Source organism: Melozone crissalis, unplaced genomic scaffold (genome assembly GCF_028551555.1).
Source record: "Melozone crissalis strain CALT ecotype California unplaced genomic scaffold, PUWL_Pcris_2 ptg000019l_1, whole genome shotgun sequence".
NCBI classification, from domain to species: Eukaryota; Metazoa; Chordata; class Aves; order Passeriformes; family Passerellidae; genus Melozone; species Melozone crissalis.
In genome coordinates this window covers 14,195,133-14,213,922 of record NW_026535797.1, presented here as the reverse complement: position 1 = coordinate 14,213,922, position 18,790 = coordinate 14,195,133, and the positions used below count along the sequence as shown (strand labels likewise).

Sequence of the window (18,790 nt, the reverse complement as noted above, 5' to 3'; positions counted from 1 at the left end):
TTCCATCCTCTTACCTGACTGGTGGCACTTCCCTGGTGACTGAGCAAACCTGTGGCTGTCCCATTGCCTGGTGCAAAGACTCTTGGACAGGCTCTGCTCCCAGCAACACCAGAGGCTCTGCCCCGCCACTGGTGCCCACAAAAGGACACACTCTGATCACTCCTCACACTGATGGTCATCTCCCTTCCTCCCCTCCTGCAGGCCCACCTGCCCTGAGCGTCCAGGCCAAGTGCAACCCCTGCCTCTCCAGCCCCTGTCAGAACCAGGGCACCTGCCACAACGACCCCCTTGGCTCCTACCGCTGCACCTGTCCCACTGGCTACAAGGTACCCTGCTCCCAGGGGTCCCCAGTGCATGGGGACGTGTCCCTGCAGAGGGCAGGGGAGCAGGGCCTCTGCCATGCCCCTGTGGGCCCACCTACCCTCCCTGTGTGCCACACACCCTGCTGAGCAGGATGGGCAGAGCTGGGCAGCTGCTGTGGCACCTCCTCGCTCCCACCTTTCCCTCCTTCTCCAGGGCCGTGACTGCGAGGTGCCACTCGGTGGCTGCTCCTCCAACCCCTGCACCAATGGGGGGACCTGCCAGCCTCAGGAGGGGGAAGGAGCTGGGTTCAGGTGAGTGCTGGACAGGAACCCATGAAAGCTGGGTGTTTGGGCAGTAGCATGGGACCCTGGCCTCCCATGCAGAGAAGTTCTGATAATTCCTTCGCCTCCTGCGTGCTCCCTTGGGCATATAGCTGGGATATTGCATTTGCATGGGAGCTCCAGCTCTTTCCCATGCCTCCCAGCCCAGAAGGCTGCAAGGTGGAGGTCAGTGGGGGAGAGGAGGGTACCATCACCACAGAAGGCAGGGGGAGGTAGAGGGGTTTGGGACTGGTTGCTGTGGTCCTGGAGTCACTGCTGCTCCCTGAGGGGCTGCCTTACCCTTACACAACCCTCACTGCTCTGAATGCTTTAGGCCATTCTGGGAATCAGGCTGCAATTAGGAGCTGAAAATAGTTGGCAGGCTGGGGGTGAGGAGCTGGGCTGTGCAGCCCCTCCCTGTGCTGAGAGGCCTCTCAGCCTGTTGTCGTGGCAACACAGCATCCTCGGGCAGGCTGTGCTGCCGCCCACCCCTGTGCCCGGTGTTTGACAGGAGGACACCAAACCCAGCTCTTTGCCAGGTCCTGTGCTGGTTGTTTTGGGACAGTCACCCCAAAATGTTCTGTTTCATTTTCCTCCTTGACACTGCCCTGTCCCCATGGCAGGTGCCTGTGCCCAGTGGGCTTCGAGGGCCCGAGCTGCCGCACCACCAGCGACCCCTGCAAGGAGCACAGCTGCGAGAATGGGGGCTCTTGTGTGCCCAGTGCCACCAACTACACCTGCCTTTGTCCTGCCCACTACACAGGTATCTGGATGGGGGCTAGCCATCCCCACATGGCACAGACCTGGCATGGGAATGTGCCCAGTGATTCTACCCACCCATGAGGGCTGAATAGCTCCTCTGCCTGCTGCCTCAATGCCCATCACCATGGGCTCTGGCTGGGCTCAGCTGTCTTGAGTTTGGGTACACCCAGCTGAACCCCCACACCCTGGGAGGCCCTCAGTGCCTGGCTGAGGCAGGAGCTGCCTCCAGGGAAAGAGGACCCTGTGCCTGTGGGGTGAAAGCTGTGGGCTTGGCAGCTCCCTGTCTTGAGCTGAGTCCCCCAGGGGTCCCCTTTGCCCTGTGGGCACTGGGGCTGCTCCTCTGGTCCTGGAGCTGCTGGGCAGCCCCTCTTCTGCCTTGCAGGGGAATTCTGTGAGCAGCCACCCAATTTCTGCTCAGACGAGCTCAACCCCTGCCAGCATGACTCCACCTGCATCTCCACCAGTCAGGGGCCCAGGTGAGCCCCCTCCTCTCCAAACCACTTTTTCTGGCTGGCTGGGGGTGGGCAGCTTTGCTTTTTGGGGACTGCAGTGAGAAGGCATGGAGAAGGGGGGTTACAAGGGGAGGAGCAGGCACCCACTGGTGCAAGGGGGAAGGAAGGGGCAGCCTTGAGCCCCCTGCCTGCCCCAGGTGTGAGTGTGCACCCGGCTATGTGGGGAGCAACTGCAGCGAGGACTTCGACGACTGCCAGGACCACCGGTGCCAGAACAACGCCCGCTGCCTGGATGAGGTGAATGGCTACTCCTGCCTCTGCACCGAGGGCTACAGGTACCACCAGGAACACCTGGGACACCTGGGGTACTGGGGATGGTTATTGCCACTGTGCAGAAGGGACAAGTCCTGGATACCAAGTCCGTCCGTCCATCCATCCATCCATCCATCCATCCATCCATCCATCCATCCACCCATCCATCCTCAGTGTGAGAGGAAGGAGTGAGGCTGGGAGTGTGTCTCTATGGGTGGAGGCTGGGGGAAGCCAGCATCATTGAGGAGGGACCCCAGGGCACAGCTCTGGCATCAGAGGGATGCCTGGATGCTGTGTCTGGGAGAGTCTCCCCAGGGACCCCAGATCAGGGGCGTGCTGTCAGAGCCCTGTGGGGCATTGGGCAGGGTGTAGGGCTCTTTCCCAGCCCCCAGCCTAGCAGCACCTTGGCCCCACAGTGGCCAGCTCTGCGAGATGCCGCCCCACACCGCTGGCCAGCCTGGCCTCTGTGAGCGAGCTGAATGCCAGAACGGGGCCCCGTGTGTGGAGCGGGGTGCCCGCGCCCTGTGCCAGTGCCTGCCTGGCTTTGGTGGCCCCAAATGTGAGAAGCTGCTGAGCGTCAACTTTGTGGACCGTGACACGTACCTGCAGTTCACTGACCTGCAAGACTGGCCCCGGGCCAATATCACCCTTCAGGTGAGGGCTAGGGGGGCATGGGGGCATTGAGGGATGGCAGTGGGGGTCTGCCCCAGGGATATGGGCTCCCACCTCTCTCTCTGGCAGGTCTCCACGGCTGAAGGCAATGGCATCCTGCTGTACAATGGTGACAGCGACCACATGGCTGTGGAGCTGTACCAGGGCCATGTGAGGGTTAGCTATGACCCTGGCACCCACCCCAGCTCAGCCATCTACAGGTACCTGGCACCCGTTCTCCACTCACTGGGGATGTCCACCCCCATTGCTTTGGCCTGGGGGCATCCTCGGTGACCCAGCCATCCCTGCCAGTGCTGAGACCATCAATGACGGGCAGTTCCACACCGTGGAGCTGGTGACCTTCGACCAGATGGTGAACCTGTCCATCGACGGTGGCAGCCCCATGACCATGGACAACTCGGGCAAGCACTACACGCTGAACAGTGAGGCTCCCCTCTACGTAGGAGGTAGGACAGGGACCGGGTGATGGAGGGCATGGGGGGCATCGGGGTGCGCTGATGGTCCTGCTCTCCCCAGGAATGCCTGTGGATGTCAACTCGGCTGCCTTCCGCCTCTGGCAGCTCCTCAATGGCACCAGCTTCCACGGATGCATCCGCAACCTCTACATCAACAACGAGCTGCAGGACTTCACCAAGACGCGGATGACGCCGGGGGTGGTGCCGGGCTGCGAGCCCTGCCGCAAGCTCTACTGCCTGCATGGCATCTGCCAGCCCTCGGGCGCCCAGGGCCCCGTGTGCCACTGCGAGCCGGGCTGGGACGGGCCCCACTGCGACCAGCCCCGCGGCGGGCCCTGCCAGGGGCACAAGTGAGTGCCCTTACCCCACTGCCTGCCCACCCTGCCCTGTGGCTGCTTCCTGGTGCCAGTCCTGTGCCATCATAGTGGTGCCCTGTCATGACTCTGCGCTGCTGTGCCACTAGCACTGAGTTGTGCCAGGCTGTTCTGTGCTGGTGCCATGCCAGAGCCACACCCGTACTGTGCTGTGATGGCTGTCGTGTACCAGGTGGTGCCGTACCAGTCGCAGTACAGTGCTGGTGCAGAGCCAGGCCATGCTCAATGCTGGTGGCACACCAGCAGGTCCTGACAGCAGTGTATGCCCACAGGTGTGTGCACGGAGTGTGCCTGCCCCTTGATGCCCTCTCCTACAGCTGCCAGTGCCACGAGGGCTACCAGGGCGCGCTCTGCAACCAGCCTGCCGAGCCACCCGACCCCTGCCGCCACCAGCCCTGTGTCCATGGCCACTGCCACCTCACGCCAGCTGGCCAGCCCACCTGCGAGTGCCACGACGGCTACACCGGAGCCCTCTGTGACCAAGGTAGGTGCTGAGGAGGGGGTGTCCAGGGAAGGCAGCCCCACGCCACCGCACCAGGCTGACCATTGCTGTCCCACTCCCACAGAGCCGGAGTGCCGCGGGGAGCCGGTGCGGGACTACCACCAGGTGCAGCGGGGCTACGCCATCTGCCAGACGACGCGGCCGGTGGCCTGGGTGGAATGCCGGGGCACCTGCGGCGGCCCTGACGCCGGCTGCTGCACCGGGCTGCGGCTGCGGCGCAGGAAATATGCCTTTGAGTGCAGCAACGGTGCCACCTTTGTGGAGGAGGTGGAGAAGCCCAGCAAGTGTGGCTGCAGCCAGTGCCTGTGAGCAGCCACCGGCCCTGCAGAGCCGGGGGGCTGGCGGGGAGACCCCCCCGAGCCAAGGACCTCACTTTACACTGCGGGCATGGTGCTGCTCTCTGGGTGTTCCGAACTGCAGCTGCATCTGAGGAGCCCAGCAGAGGGTAGAGCTGGTGCATCTAGAAGATTGGGAAGGAAACAGAAAAAAAATAGAAAGAAAAAAAACGAAAAAAAAACCCCACAAACAAAGCAAATGTGTAGATAGAGAATTTTTTTACGAACTGCAGCTACACAGATATGTGGATACGGAGTGGGCACCCTGCCTAGCTGCCCTGACCTCTCCCTGTGGCACTCTGCCTCCCTGCCAGTGAAGCCCCACAGCCATGGAGGGCAGTGCCTGCATCCTGGGTGAGTCCCCTCCCTGGCAGCCCTGTCCCTTGCATCAGCCCAGCGATATGAGGGCTTTTCCAACATGTGTGAGAGGAGGAGGGAGGCCCGCCATGGCAGAGCCTTGTGATCTATGGCAAGCCATGGCTTACAGTGGGCTGTGTGGTGTAGCCACTGTCCTGCAGTCCTGGTGAGCCCAGACCTGGTTTCCTGTCCTCTCCTCCAGCAGCCCTAGTCTCTCTCCCTGCAGGGTGCTGTAGCCCTAAGTACCCCAGATAACGTCCCCAGCTCTGTGGCCCCAGCCTGACCCTCGATGACACCCCCAGTCTGTGCATACTGGATGGGCTCTGCAATGCATGGGCACACTCGGTCATTGTGGTCACATCACTGTGGTCACATCAGGGCCACACTGGTGGAACAGGACCAGGGCAGTGCCAGGCACAATGAATGGAGGACAGGCAGCAGTGCACAGATGTCCCTGAGGGTTCCCATGCCAACCTGCCCTGTGCCACGTGGCCAGCACTGTGCCATTCCTGTGGAGAGGGCCCCACATACTCCTGGCTCAGCCAGGTGGCTCTGCCCAGAGGTGGGAGCTGTGTGAGGGCAGCACAGGAATCCCCCTTCTCCAGGCTCTGTCCCAGGGGAGCAGGCCTGCAGCTGGATGAAGGTGCCCCCGTGTGCCACTGCCCCAGCCAGGAGCAAGAGGCTGCTGGGACAGCCGGGATGCAGGTTTGCCATGCCCATCACCGGGGCCTCAGTCTTGTGTGTGCCAAGGTGAAGAGGCTGGAGATGTCCAAACCTGCAAGCCTGGAGCCAATACCACTGCCAGGGCATGACTGATCAGCTCTTGGACTCAAGTGCCCATACCCAGCATCTCTCCAAAGCCCACAGTGCCAGGGCATGTGCTGGGCCGGTGTGGGAGCAGGGGCACACTGGGACCTCCTGCCAGGGTACTGCAGGCACCCAACATCCACAGCAGCATCACCTCTACAACTGTGGGGGGCCAAGGATAGCGGGGGCCCGACCTGGGACACTGCACATGGCTGGACAGTGAAACACCACATCCCCCTGTGGACAGACTCACCCCAGAGCTGCAGTCCGGGGTCTCTCCATCTCACCGCTCCAGCACTTTGGTTTCAGGTCTGCACTGCCAGCTGTGCCCGGGCTCCAGGCACCTCCACTGGATACACCCAGCTCTGCAGGTGCTGTCCCCGTCCCTGCTCACCACTGGCACCCAGGGCATCTCCACCACCACGGGGATGTGTTTCTGCCACAAATGCCCTCTCCATGGGAGCTCCTCTGCCACACAGAGGAGCTGGGATGCGTCTCATTTTGCCTGTGGCCCACCCGGGGCTTGGTTGTGTTGTGTTTCTGTTCTTGCTGTACGCTAACCGCTAAAGTATCTCTTTATACAGAATACTTACAGATTCTAATATATATTTGTATTTCATTTTGTTATAGTATTTTTATATGTTTGGGGTCAACAAATGATGTTTTCTTTTTGTTTACAGATGCTACTGGGCAGGAAAATGACAGTGGCTTTGTTTGGCCCGTGGGGTTTGTGTGTGTCACTATTGAAGACGCTGGTTTGTACTAGGCTGGCAAGGGAGGCGCTGGGCATCCTTCCGCTGGCAGAGGCTGTATTGTTTTAGGAGGTGTTTGGTATTGTCTATGTTGTCTTCCATGTGAACATGACATTTATTCATTCAGAGGCTTGGCCTCTTCTTTCCTGCTGGGGAGAAGGGAGAAGCTGGTTCTTGGGAGCTGCTGAGAGTGTGAGGAGGTGGCACAGGATGGAAAGGGTTGGTTGTGCCTTGGGGGATGATTTCCTACTCCTGGAGCAGCCCTGGCCAATGCATTGCCCCCATGGTGCAGGGACAAGCAGCCAGGGTTATCCATGCAATGCCTTGCAAAAGCAGCCCTCACTGCCAGGGTCTTGCACGTGGGAAGCTGAAGGGTCAGTGCCCGCCGTGGGGATGGAATGGCTCCAGGGGAAAACGGGCACTTGCAGCTCTCTGGGGAAGGGTAGAGGGGCCTGGGCAGCAGTCCTCAGGACCACCTGAGGTTGCACTGTTGGTGCCACAAACACAAGTCTGCCACAGCTCAGGCACTGGTATGGGAGCGCTGAAAGCCCACAGAGGCATTTCTATGCTCCCTCCATAGGGAGGGGGTGGCAGTTGGAGGGTGCCAGCCTGCTGTGCCCCACCTCGTGCACTCATTCACCTTCAGTGTTCCCCACTTATCACACCAAACAAACATTGATATCAAAGAAACGTTTAATAAGCGGCAATAAAATACGGACCTTTAGAAAGCTCATAGGGTGAATACTGACAGTGAGGAAGAAAAGAAAACAAGGTGGTGGGAATCCTTGAGGAGTTCAGATCTGGGTCAGGGACCTTTTACCTGGAACAAGAACACAACTTTTTCCATAGGCTAGGATGAAATAAAAGACAGGAGCACAGAGTTCACAAAATGTCAACATTTAGACAATCGATACATATTCAAAGTTCAAATGACCCAGCTCTTATAGCTATACATATTGATTTAAAGCAACTTAATATAATTTTATTTTCTTTCTTTTTTTATATATACACTTTCAAAGGTTTGTCAGGTGAGGTATGTAAACATTATCTAATGGAAACTCCTCTCCACATTTCCAACCGAGAATTCACAGCAGACAGTTCATTTTCCCAACTTGTGGCGCAGTACTTCCCACTCCTACACCAACTGGGAATGCCGTCCCAAGCCACGGCTCTCCCAGGTGCAGTCACCAGCTCCCCCTTCCCACTGCTGGTCTGTACAGTTCACATTGCTTGGGCTCAAACATACAGTACCGGACAGGAGGAATTTCAGCTCAGTGTCTAAAATTCATATAGAAACAAACAGAGAAACAAAACTCTCCCAGGGAAGCAGACACAGATGAAGGAAAAACATTTGCCATCAGGGTGGAGATAATATTCAAATGTTTTACATCCTAAGAAAAAAATTACTTTGTTGTTTCCTTTTTTCCTTTTTTTTTTTTTTTCTTTTCTTACACACCTGTTCCAAGGGTGAAGGAAGTGTGGGACTGGTGAAGGGTCCTGCAGGGCTGGAACCCAGCAGTACCCCTCACTCCATCCTCCAAAGTCAGAGACCCATCATCATAAAAGCAGATGCTGCTGACACTGCCCCACACAGGCAGCTAGACTGGAAGGTCAGAGCCAGCCACACTTCCAGGCAAAAAGGGGTTAACAAAGGAAAAAAAAACCTAAACCCACTTAAGCAAAAATTACCAAATGACCTCGAACCTCCTAGAAGGAGAATTAAAATTACAGAATGATCAGCAAATGAGCAAATGACCTTCTGGAGCCAGCCCTAGGACTAGCAGCAACAGCGGTGAGCTCCCTTGGGTCACCCGTACCCACAAAGGCAGTGATTCTCTAGTGGGAGTTTGCTACCAGCAACCACCTACCCTACTCCGCTGGTTTTGGGGGGTTCCTTGGGGGTGACAGCATTCCCCACTTTCTGCATCCCTGGGGACACTTCCTTGAGTACCTCCAGGTCCAGAGACCCCCCAAGCCATGCTGGACTGAGCCTCTGCCGGGAGCAGGGTTATTCCCACCTGGCCCTGAGCCCCGAGAGCCCCTGCCATCACAGCAGACATTATTACTACAAATCTTATTGCTTGCAGTGCCCCCTGTCCTGGGGAACAGCCATCCTGGCCGGCCATGGGAGCTCACAGCCTCCCTGGGGACCTGGCCATCGACCAGGTCTGACATCATCAAAACGAGATGAAGAGAATTAATGCTTCAGCTCTGACAAAAACCCAAACTGAACAGCACCACCACCACCCCACCCCGCCCCATCCCAGCCCCCACGCCATCGCCAGCCCTTTGGTTGGGCACGCTGGGCAATGCAGCCCCACCTGCCACACACCAGTCAGAACGAGAACCTGTGGAAAGCCCATGAAATAAATATTTAAAAAACCTATTTACAATATTAGATCTGTGAGCATGAAGTGAGAGAAAAATGCTTTTTCCTGCCTCCAAAAAGCTTAAAAAGTAGGTTAGCATCCTGCTGCCTAGCACAACACTATCTTACATGGCACCTACACATAATATATATTCACATTTCATTTTAAAATTAGGTACTCTTACAAACAGACTTAGAAAACATTGGCTAGCAATACAGCCCGTGGGACCGCCTGGCCTCCAGACCCATGTCACAAATGCTGGCCGGCTGCATCCCAGCTCCTTCGGCTGCCCCAAAGCTGCCAACGTGCCCTGAATCAAAACCGCCAGCTGCCCTCTGCTGCCCTTCGGGGAGAAGGTGGAAGTGCTCGTGAGAGAGAGAGAGGGCTTGTCTGCGGGGAGGGGAGCAGGGAGGATGGGGACTGTCATTTCTGCTAAGCCTAGGGGTGAGCTTAATACAAACAAGAACTCCTGAGAACATCTTAGAACAGATGGATTCATTTCACAACCACCAAGCTGAAGGATGGGCCAAATGGATGCTACAACACACGGGGGGGAACACACGTGACATGGGGACATCATAGCCTCGTGGTTTGCTCAAAAAACCTACTGCTACAAGAAAATCTCCAGTGGCATTCCCTGTCAAGGAGGAGCCTATCCCCGTCTTGCTCCTGGGCTGTAACAGCCCAAGGATGCAGACCCAAGTACACCTTGGCTGGGGCTCAGCCCTCTTCCCCCGGCATGACTGCTGATGGTGGAAAGGTGAGAGCCCAACCTGCATGGCCACCCACACCTCCAAGATGCCCAAAGCACTACCTGTACCCATGGAAGGCTGGGAATCACAGCTTTCTCAGTCACCTTCAGCTGGGAATGCAGTTGTCAGGCTGAAAGTTAATGAGCTGGATAGAAAAAGTGTCCATCAGCAAATCTTAAAAACAGGGCACCAGTATATCTGATTGCATGTCCATTTCCTGGGAGCTGGCAGAGCTTCTGGAAACATCAGCATTTCCAGAGGTGCCACAAGACCAGCTGGGACACGGGCTGGGCTGCAGCTTTGCTCATCTGCACACTAGCAGAAAGTGGTGCGGGCAGGCAGCCAGCCTGCTCAGTCCAGCCCTGCATGGCACCCCCAGCACTGATGGGACAGGGTGCAGAGAGCAGCAGGAACAGTTTTATCCTGCTCTCACAGCTCATGGACCTTGATCAGCAATGCAGCAGAAAGTCTGTCAGAAGCATCAGCGCTGACTGGTCAGCTCTTCAGAGAAGTTTTGCTGCAGATCTGTCTCCCTGACTTGCTGGCAGGTGACTACAGAAACCCCACTGCACAGAGAGAACACCGGCAAACAGGACCTTGCCAGGGATGAGTAAGTGATGAATATAAATATGTGCACGCCTTGGGTACATATCACACACCCTGTCAGCAGGGAAACTCATTCCAGGGCTGGCCTTGCTTAACAAGATCCTAACAGCTACAGGTAGGAGGAGCCATCCCGGGCTCAAACTGCTCTTGCTACAGCACCAACATAAGTTTCTACTCCGAGCTTGGCAAACACAGCTCCTCTCAGTGGTTAATTAAGATGGACGGATTCTGAACATGTGAAGTGTGAAGACCCAGAGCTGCTGATGACAAGAGAAAGAATAAGGTAACCATGCAAATGAGAGGGAGGGGGGTGCCAGCAGAGGGACAGTGAGGACATCTGTGGAGGTGCAGAGCTAAGAGGATGCTGCTCCTCGTTCATGGACCAGGGAGCATGATGGAGACTAATTTCAATAGGATGAGAAAGTAGCCAGCAAGAAAAGCCAAAGTAATAGAAAGAGGTCTGCTTTGTGGGTTGTATCTCTTGAAATCCAGAGCTGAAGAAGCAGAGCAGGGAGCTGTGGGGTAGCCCAGGGGAAGAGGAGCGCAATGAGGCTGTGGATCTGAGGATGGCACTGTGGTAGTGCCAGTGGGCAGCTCTGCGCCTGTAGCACATGGAAACACACTCCATGTCCATGTGGAATAAGGTACTCAATGATGTTGCTTATTTTCTTCCATTCATTAAGCTCATCTGCAGCTCCCTGTGCATCCCTTGCTTGATGTAAGAGCCACATTTATTGGTAACAGACTGCTCTGAAGCAGGGGCTGTGCCTCAGAGCACACGTCACCCCTGCCTGTCAGGGACACTGCCGGGAAGCTCAGTGCTCTGATCCCACCCTGCCTGAGCCAAGCCGTGCACACTGAGCTGGGACAGATGCCCAGAAGCTGCTCCACTCCAGCACCAATGGCACCTGCTGTCCCCCAACCTTGCCATGCTTCAGCCAGTCAGTGCTGGTGAAGCCCCAGGGTGCAGGAAGACATCCAGGACACTGGAGCAGCAGCATCTCATCTAGAAAGACTCTTTCCACTTGCTGTGTATAGGGTTCTATCCTAATGGGATTCCTGCTCCCAGAAGCACAGAAGACAGGGAGCAGGACAGCCTGCATTTACCATTTACCAGCAGCTAAAAAATGTGAGAAGAGAGAGGGAAAGCCTCAAGGAGGTGCATGGTGACCGGTGCAGGAGCTTCAGGAGTGATGGTGAAGGACGGGAAGAGGGGATTTGCTACAGGGGAATGGCGTGAGCAGCAAAGGTAAGAGGTGTGCTCACATGTACACCTGGCCCAGAGCAAGGAGAGGAAATCTGGGCCCATGTGGCTGGGCCCCAGCCAGAGGCTGGAGAAGGACCATAAGTTAGGATGGAGAAGCAAGAGGGAAAGACACCCTGCAAAAGAGGTACAGATCAGTCATTTAACTGCCATCAGTGCCCTCCTGCCTAACACCTCTCTTGAAACGCTTTAAAATCTTTTCTGATGGAATGTTTGACATATTTAATGCATGCAGTAAAAATTAAAGTAATAGATAGCTTCATATTAATCTGTACAGGGACTGACAGGCTAGATTTAATCACTTCCTACCTGTTCAGAGAGTTAACTTACTCTAGCACAATTCAAAGGAAAGGCAAAGGATTTTTTTTTTTTTAAATCAGCCATTTCACAGTAAAGAGAAAAATGTGCCGCAGCATTGTGAGTGTCAATGCTTGGGAAAGGGAGTACCTCCAAGAGAGCCAGAGGTGCTCTGTGAAGGGAGTGCAAATCAAACACCTGGTTTCATCCTCTGTACTAAAGGGGTACAATGAAAGATTTTAACACAATTATCTGCCTTTCACCTCCCGCCCCCAGGCTTTGAGATCTGGGGTTCAATGCCAACCACGAAAAGCAATTCCCTTTGCAGGCAATCCCTTTTCAGCCTCTGCTCCAGGGGCCAGCATCTCTTGAATTCATGGGCTGCACCAAAGCCTTGCTCTCATCAGGGACAAGCAGCTGAGCAAGGACCAGCAAGGCAGCTGTTAAAGGTCTGGCAGCCTCAGGGTCCACACAGTGCCCTGACAGGCACTGCTGGAAGGAGACTGGCATAGGGATTCCTGCAAATGGACTCTGCAGCAATGTGAAAGTGAAGCCTTGGGGATGCAATGGTTGAGCAGGGACCTTTCCCTAGCACAGACCACAGCCCTCCCTCGCTGCTGGTCATCTCTGCCCAGCAGAACCAGCCACACACTCTATGCACTTCTAACAGGTTTTTCTAAGAAAAGATAGGCACTATGACCCTGTTCTGTGACACAAGCAAGGATAAACCTCCTGCACCTTGCTGGTAAAAAGGTGAAATGCAAATTATGGTAAAAAATTAACACAAGCCAGTCCCTTATCCCAGACTTATTTCAACTGCAAATCCTGGCATCAGAGAGCACTAGGCAAGGCATGCACAAAAGCACAAGGTGAGGGCCAGAGTTCCCTTCCTGCAGAGCACCAACATCAGGAACTCAAGCCCTTAAAAAGGGAGAGATTCAACCTTCAGCGAAGCACTACAGAAAAGCTTTGCCAACAGAGACCACAGAAATCACCACAAGGACAGGGAATTAGGAGAAGGAAGTCTGTCCAAAAGCAGAGCATGGCAAGACCGGTTCATCCCTGAAGCCAGCAAGAAAAAAGACAGATACAGCCCAGCCTGCCCAGCCGGCAGCAGCGGGTGTGGCAGCCTGGTACCTGGCACCCCCAGGGCATCTCCCCAGCCTGAGCGGGCCCTCCCCACCCACGGGTGTGCAGCGAGGAGCAGGCAGCCATCAGCAGTACAACACCAGCAGCTACTTCACATTCTCATGCAGGTGACAGTCTGGGACACCAGCAACTGCTACCAGCGAACCGACAATGGACAGACTCGCCTTTCTCTCCCTTAGTGATGCGAAATGGTTTTGGTTTTGCTTTAAATGCCACTAAGAAGACAGACAGAAGGAGGACTCTGAAAGAAAGGGAAATGTTTGTGTGCACCCAAAGGCTGACAAAAGCTACTTCATGTGCACGAAGGTGGTTTTCTTTCTGCTACAGTACAAGTGCTTGTGCCTCAAGTATAAAACGCAAGCCTCCAAATCACACAGACGAGCTTCTTATTTTTATTTTTAAAGTGATAAATAAGGCACTGTACTTTTAACAAAAACTGCCTGGTTCTAAGTTTAAAAGAACCCAAGGAACGTTCAAACTACAGAAACTTCCTTCTGAACAGCAGAGCCAGACAGACCAAACTCTTCTCTGTCCAAGACACATCTGCTGATGCCTAAAATCATGGGTATTTATCCTTTAACTGCGGATTTTTAAAGGCTTGCTACAGCTTATAAAAGCAGCTTTAGTTAATGCATGGTAAAGGGTTACTACTATACATCAGTTTTGTACATGGCTACCGTTTCTTTGCTATTTCGGGTCGAGTCGCGAGCGTTTGCTGTGCGAACAGTCCACTTTTGCCCTTAGCTTCCTCTTGCCCTGAGACACACTGCTCTCCTGCATCTTCTTCATGGACCTTGTCAAGGTCTTCCCACTGCTGTGCTTCTTGTTGGCCATCTTCTGTGACCGTGTGGAGGACTCCCCCAGGGGCTTCTGTTTTGGGGCCTTGGACAGCTCCTCGTGACTGGGAGGGAGCACGGCCCGTCTGCTCGTGTTCTCCTTGCCCTTCCGCATGGGGAGCCGCTTCTCCAGCTGCTTTTTCGGGACTCTCTTCTCTTTCAAAGAAATTTTTCTGGCCAGCTTATTGCTCCTCTCCATGGCAGTCTGCTTTCGGGTGGCGGGAGATTTCACACTGCCCTCTGAATGTTTTATTTTACCGGCCTTCTTGGCAGGCAGCTTGTCCTTGGTGGAAGAGCTGGATCGCTCCTGGGTGCTCCCGCTCTCCTTCAGCATCTTCTTCTTCTTGCTGAGCTGGAGGTCGACTTTGGGCAAGGGATCCTCTTGGGACCTGCTCTTCCCCTTTCGCCCCTTCCCCGTTCCATCCACTGAGGGAGATTTAGCAGGAAAGGCAGCTGCTTTGATCTGCAAGGCCAGCTTTGGAGACATCAGGGGGTTGATGCACACACTTTTCCGGCTCTGCTTGCTCTCCAGGGACAGCTGGTCCCCTGGGCCCTCGCTCCGCTTCTCTGCCTTCACCACGCGCTGCTGGGCTCGCAGCTTGCCCCGAAGATTGGAGTACTTGCGCAGGATCCTGGTGCTGGCCTGCGTGGGCAAGCTGAGGGCAGGCGGGATGGTTTTGTCCTCACTCAGCTCCTTGGTGCTGGCATCAGTGGGAGACGTCTGGCTGGGAGCGGTGGCTTCTTCAACCTCTGCTTTATCTGCATCCTCACGAATTTTGGCCCAAAGCTTTTGGTTCTTCAGGTTATTCCGAGCCGGGGTAGTGGCAGCGAACTTCTTGAGATGTTTTTTCAAACGTTCAGCTTGTAGTGAGCTGGGGTAGAGACTAGAGGAAGAATATTTCTGCATGGGGACTTTCATGGGGGGAATCTCCCCTGGGAGACGGGTGTTGAGTTTTTTCACAATCACTAGAGACCTGGTCTCAGTTGTCTCCAGAAACCACTGGCATATGTCAGACAGCTTAAAGGCCTTCATAAAAAGCATCTGCACAGGAGAAAGCTTCTGCACTTCCAGTGAGCCTCTGCTTTTCCGTGTTCTTTTCTTGCTTTTCCAAATCTCTTTCAGTTTGTCGGCTTTGTTCTTTACCTTGGGGGTTGGCTGGACCTCCTTCTCCAGCTGAATCCAGCCCTTCTGGATTTTCATGTACTGAGTGTTGAACTCAGCAATGAGCTCCTGGTTTTCCTCTTCAGCACACCACTCCATGAACTTTGGTTTGCTGTCAGCCATGTCTATGTCCTCCAGTGCTGGGCAGTCATCATTCCCTGAACTGTGTTCATCCCTCAGTTTGGGGATTGCTTGCATAGACTCCTTCCCTGGTGTGTTCTTTTTTGCACTGTCTACAGGTGCGGGTGCATGTCGTAAGTTATAAAACTGCAGAGCAACATTTTTGTGCTTTGCAGTTTTTGCTGGAAGATGCTTGCTTCCACCTCTGCTGCTGGGACACGGAGGCAAATTGGTCACCAGCTCATAGTTCACTGGCTTGCCCAGATCCCTGACACTGTCAGAGCTCTCCTTGTCCTTTACACTGGCATTGACTGGTTTCACATCCACTTGCTCAGCATCATTTGCAGGAACAGTATTCTCTGGAGGGAGGGTAATGCTTTTCTTCTCAGAATCAGCCTGGATGCTGATTTCCAGCATCTCACCCTGTTGACTTTGGCTGCTGTTAGCAGAGGAGTCATCTTTAGAGGAATTTTCTCCCTCTGCAGCAGTCCCTTTTGCTAAGATGCTTTTATAGGTTTGTCTGGTAGTGACACCATTCTCCTTGCCTGGCTGCTGCTCAGTGATGCTCTCTGGAGCCTGGCCAGTGCCGGGCTCTTCGCTGGTTTTGAGCAGCACATTGGGGAAGCAGTCATTGGGGAAGTGCATGGATGCTGCCTCATCCAGCTGCACTTCTCTCTTGAACCGCTTAGCACCAGGGCTCTTGGAGAGTTTGATCTGAAGGCAAGTAAGCTGCCCAGAGCTGGAAGAACCAGAGTCCTCAGTACTGCCCTCAGCAGGTGATGGGGATCGTTGGCTTCGGAGACACCGGTCCGACGCCACTAGCGCCCTCCTGCCTTTCTTCCGCTTCTTGTCTAGACTGTCTTTGGAAGAGGCAGAGTCTGAGCTGTTTGGGTCGGGTGGCATTTCCCCTTCAGTGGGCTCTTTTTCACCTGCTGTGCTGGTATTCTGCATTGTTTCTACTTCCAAGATTTTGGGGAGGGGTGTGCTGACGAGCACAGCATCCTCTTGCTCAAGAGGGATGTCACCCACCATGACCGATGATTTGGCTTCTGGTTTAGCATCGATGCTTTTGTTCACATCCCCACACTCTAAAGTGGCAGGGGGCTCCAGGGGACTCTTCTCATCCATGGTGGCAGGGGGCTCCAGGGCGTTCTTCTCACCCATGGTGGCAGGGGGCTCCAGGGGGCTCTTCTCATCCATGGTGGCAGGGGGCTCATCAGGAGCCTGTGAGCCTGGAGAGCATGTGGAGGGCTCTGCCAGACACTGCCCACAGAGCTCAGCATCCCCTGAGCCTGGAAGCTGGGCAGGATCCCTGGCACCATCACAGGGCAGAGGTGTTGTGTCTGTAGCAGCAGAGGGCTGTGAGGAGGACTTTGGCTCTGGACTGGCAGGGGGGCCTGGACTAGTTTGTATGTCAGAGCCTGGACAACCTTCCTCCTCACCATGTGCTTTTGAGACTGAAAAGGCAGCAACATCAGCAGCCTGGCTGCTGCTGCTGCCATCCCCAGAGCAGCCCAGGCTACTGCCAGCCTCCCAGGTGACAGTGCCTCCCACTGTGGCACTGAGGGGAGGTGACTCCCCTCCTTCAGCAGGAGGGGAGCCAGGTGGCGGCGAGCTGGCCAAGCTGTCCTCTTTCTGGGGGCTGGGTGGAGCAGAGAGGGAGAAGAACGGCATGGCCACAGCAGCCTCCCTTGATCGCAGCGCTCGGGTTTCCCGGAGCTGCATGGAGCCCAGCTCAGCTCTCTCCTTCGTTTCTCGGCCGGCTGGTGCCACTTTAGCCAGAAGCCTCAGGGAAACCCTTTTCTCACCCTCCCGTCCTGCCCCTGCAGACCCCTCTACCGAGAGCACCAGGGGTGGTTTCGCACTTACGAGGGTCTCTGTCCGCAGTGCCGGGCTGCTCGCCCTCTCCTCGGCGCGGGAGCTCTTCACCAGCGTGCGCACGGTGGGGAGCTCGCAGCACTCCCCGTTGAAGAAATAGCCCCGCGTGCTCTTCCTGGCCGTCCTGCGGGACGACACCAGGCGCTGCGCCTCGAAATGGCACTCGGTGATGGGCTGGCTGATGTACACCACGTCGCACTGGTTGTCATAGTCATTGATCCTCAGCCCCGACGCCTTCTTGCTCTTCCGAGAGGGCCTGAGGGAGGCTGCCTTGGCGCGGGGGTGCCCACCGGGGGGGCGGTGGGCGGCTGGCACGGCGCCAGTGGGCAGCCAGCCCTCTTTGGACTTGTCGAGCATGCCCTTGTCAGCTGGGTGCAGCTGGCAGCCTGCCTTGCCCTTGGCCATGGCATGCAGGTGGGTTTCTTGCTTTGGTCTCACGTCTTGTTCTTTTGCATCTAAGTCCTGGTGCAAAGATGCTTTCGAGCCGCATTGCAAAGTGTTCTCTTTGTCGGCTCTGCGAGGGGGCGTCACTGCAAAGCCAGGATCCCAGGACTCCTCTGGGAGAGCCCTACAAGAGCTCTTTTGGGACCCCAGACAGCTGTCTAAGCTGTCCTCGCTGCCATTCACATTTGCCACTTTGACTGAGATATAACCTTCCATGAGAGTCTTACCTGCTAGCTGCTCTTTATTATCCTCACACTTCCTGACAGCGGCTTCTTGTTCGTGTCCAGCAGCTTGCTGCCCTTCCAGGCTCTTTGCGGCATGATGGAAATTCAAAGAGGAAGAGTTCAACGTGCTGAGGTATCCTTGGGTGGGGCTATCCTTTGGACTAGCAGAGCGAAGCCTGGTGATGGGGAGCTCGCAGAAGTCCCTCCTCAAAGCAGGACTGGAGTTCTCTGCTCTGTCCAGAGACTTCAGTTCCACTGGCTGCTTCTGGGCTTGTCCCATAACATGCAGGGGGCTGTCAGCCCCTGACTGTCCTGGGTCCAACGGAGAAGGGAGCTTTGACTCAGTACAAGTAGCACCCTTATCCTGATTTTCAGTGCTTCGCTGGCTACAACCAGAGCCACAAGTAGAGGCCTCCATGCTCTCAGATTCAGATAACTGCTGGCCGTCAGAGTCTGGCTGTACTTCAGTGTATATGTCGTTTAGCACACGAATGAACTGCTTCTGGTGATGTGTACACAGTCTGACCATAAATTTTTCCAGTGGAGACTTCGGCTGATTGTTAGAGTCTATTGCTATTGTCTCTGCTGGATCCTCACTAGAGAGACAAAGAGAGAAGCAGTCAGTAATATGTCTTAGGGAATATTAGTTTATGCTGCAAAACCAAAATAACCCTTCTCCTCCCAGTCAGGCACATCCCTTGCCTGACCTCCAGGTGAGATCAAGCATCCTGTTTTCCTGGGGCTGGCAGGTGTTCCTTCAGTCCCAGCATGCACACTTACATGTGCACACTGCTGGCAGGACACAGACTGCATTTTTGTTTGTCTGCCACTGCCAGAGCACTCATAATTACACTTCTGCCTAGGACATCCCAGTGTGTAGGCACCATGTCACATGCTCAAAGCAAACCTAAAAAGAATTAGGCTTAATATCTGCATGGCACCTGGTGTGGAAGGTCCAGCATTTCTAGGATACCTCTGCTCCCTCACTCTGCACTGCCAAGCTGGGTGGGAGCAGAGCAGCATCCCAGCTGGGCATCCAGATGCCAGGAATCTTCAGCTACTTTAAGTCTTAAAATCCTGCTTACACCTCAGTAGCAGAAGCTGGGTCTGGGGCCAAACTGAGCAGATCTGAGCCTCTTCTGTAGTCAGCACAGAAATTCTGGTGAGCTCCCAGCCTGCAGGACATGCAGGCAGCAATGCACCCTGTGTGGTGCTGTGCCATTGGCACTGACCTTTGATTAGCTGCCATTTAATCAAGCGTTGCTGCAGCCGATGGGCTGCCAGCA

The 18,790-nt window shown here is 55.2% G+C and overlaps 2 protein-coding genes across 4 annotated transcripts in view; one reads left to right on the top strand and one right to left on the bottom strand.

Moving 5' to 3' along the window:
• Positions 1 to 6,529, top strand: part of SLIT1 (slit guidance ligand 1) — a 60,692-nt gene extending 54,163 nt beyond the window's left edge. The window contains exons 27-37 of the mRNA XM_054276870.1: positions 202 to 326; positions 517 to 614; positions 1,247 to 1,386; positions 1,768 to 1,861; positions 2,035 to 2,172; positions 2,566 to 2,803; positions 2,891 to 3,021; positions 3,113 to 3,267; positions 3,338 to 3,626; positions 3,923 to 4,134; positions 4,217 to 6,529. Coding sequence (XP_054132845.1) covers positions 202 to 326; positions 517 to 614; positions 1,247 to 1,386; positions 1,768 to 1,861; positions 2,035 to 2,172; positions 2,566 to 2,803; positions 2,891 to 3,021; positions 3,113 to 3,267; positions 3,338 to 3,626; positions 3,923 to 4,134; positions 4,217 to 4,461 — 1,865 coding nt within the window. The 3' untranslated portion in view covers positions 4,462 to 6,529. The remainder of the gene's footprint in view (positions 1 to 201; positions 327 to 516; positions 615 to 1,246; positions 1,387 to 1,767; positions 1,862 to 2,034; positions 2,173 to 2,565; positions 2,804 to 2,890; positions 3,022 to 3,112; positions 3,268 to 3,337; positions 3,627 to 3,922; positions 4,135 to 4,216) is intronic.
• A 5,660-nt stretch (positions 6,530 to 12,189) lies between these two features.
• Positions 12,190 to 18,790, bottom strand: part of LCOR (ligand dependent nuclear receptor corepressor) — an 84,194-nt gene continuing 77,593 nt past the window's right edge. For all 3 annotated transcript variants that reach the window (XM_054276591.1, XM_054276592.1, XM_054276593.1), the window contains exon 7: positions 12,190 to 18,100. In XM_054276591.1, the coding sequence (XP_054132566.1) occupies positions 13,528 to 18,100 (4,573 nt within the window). In that variant the 3' untranslated portion in view covers positions 12,190 to 13,527. The remainder of the gene's footprint in view (positions 18,101 to 18,790) is intronic.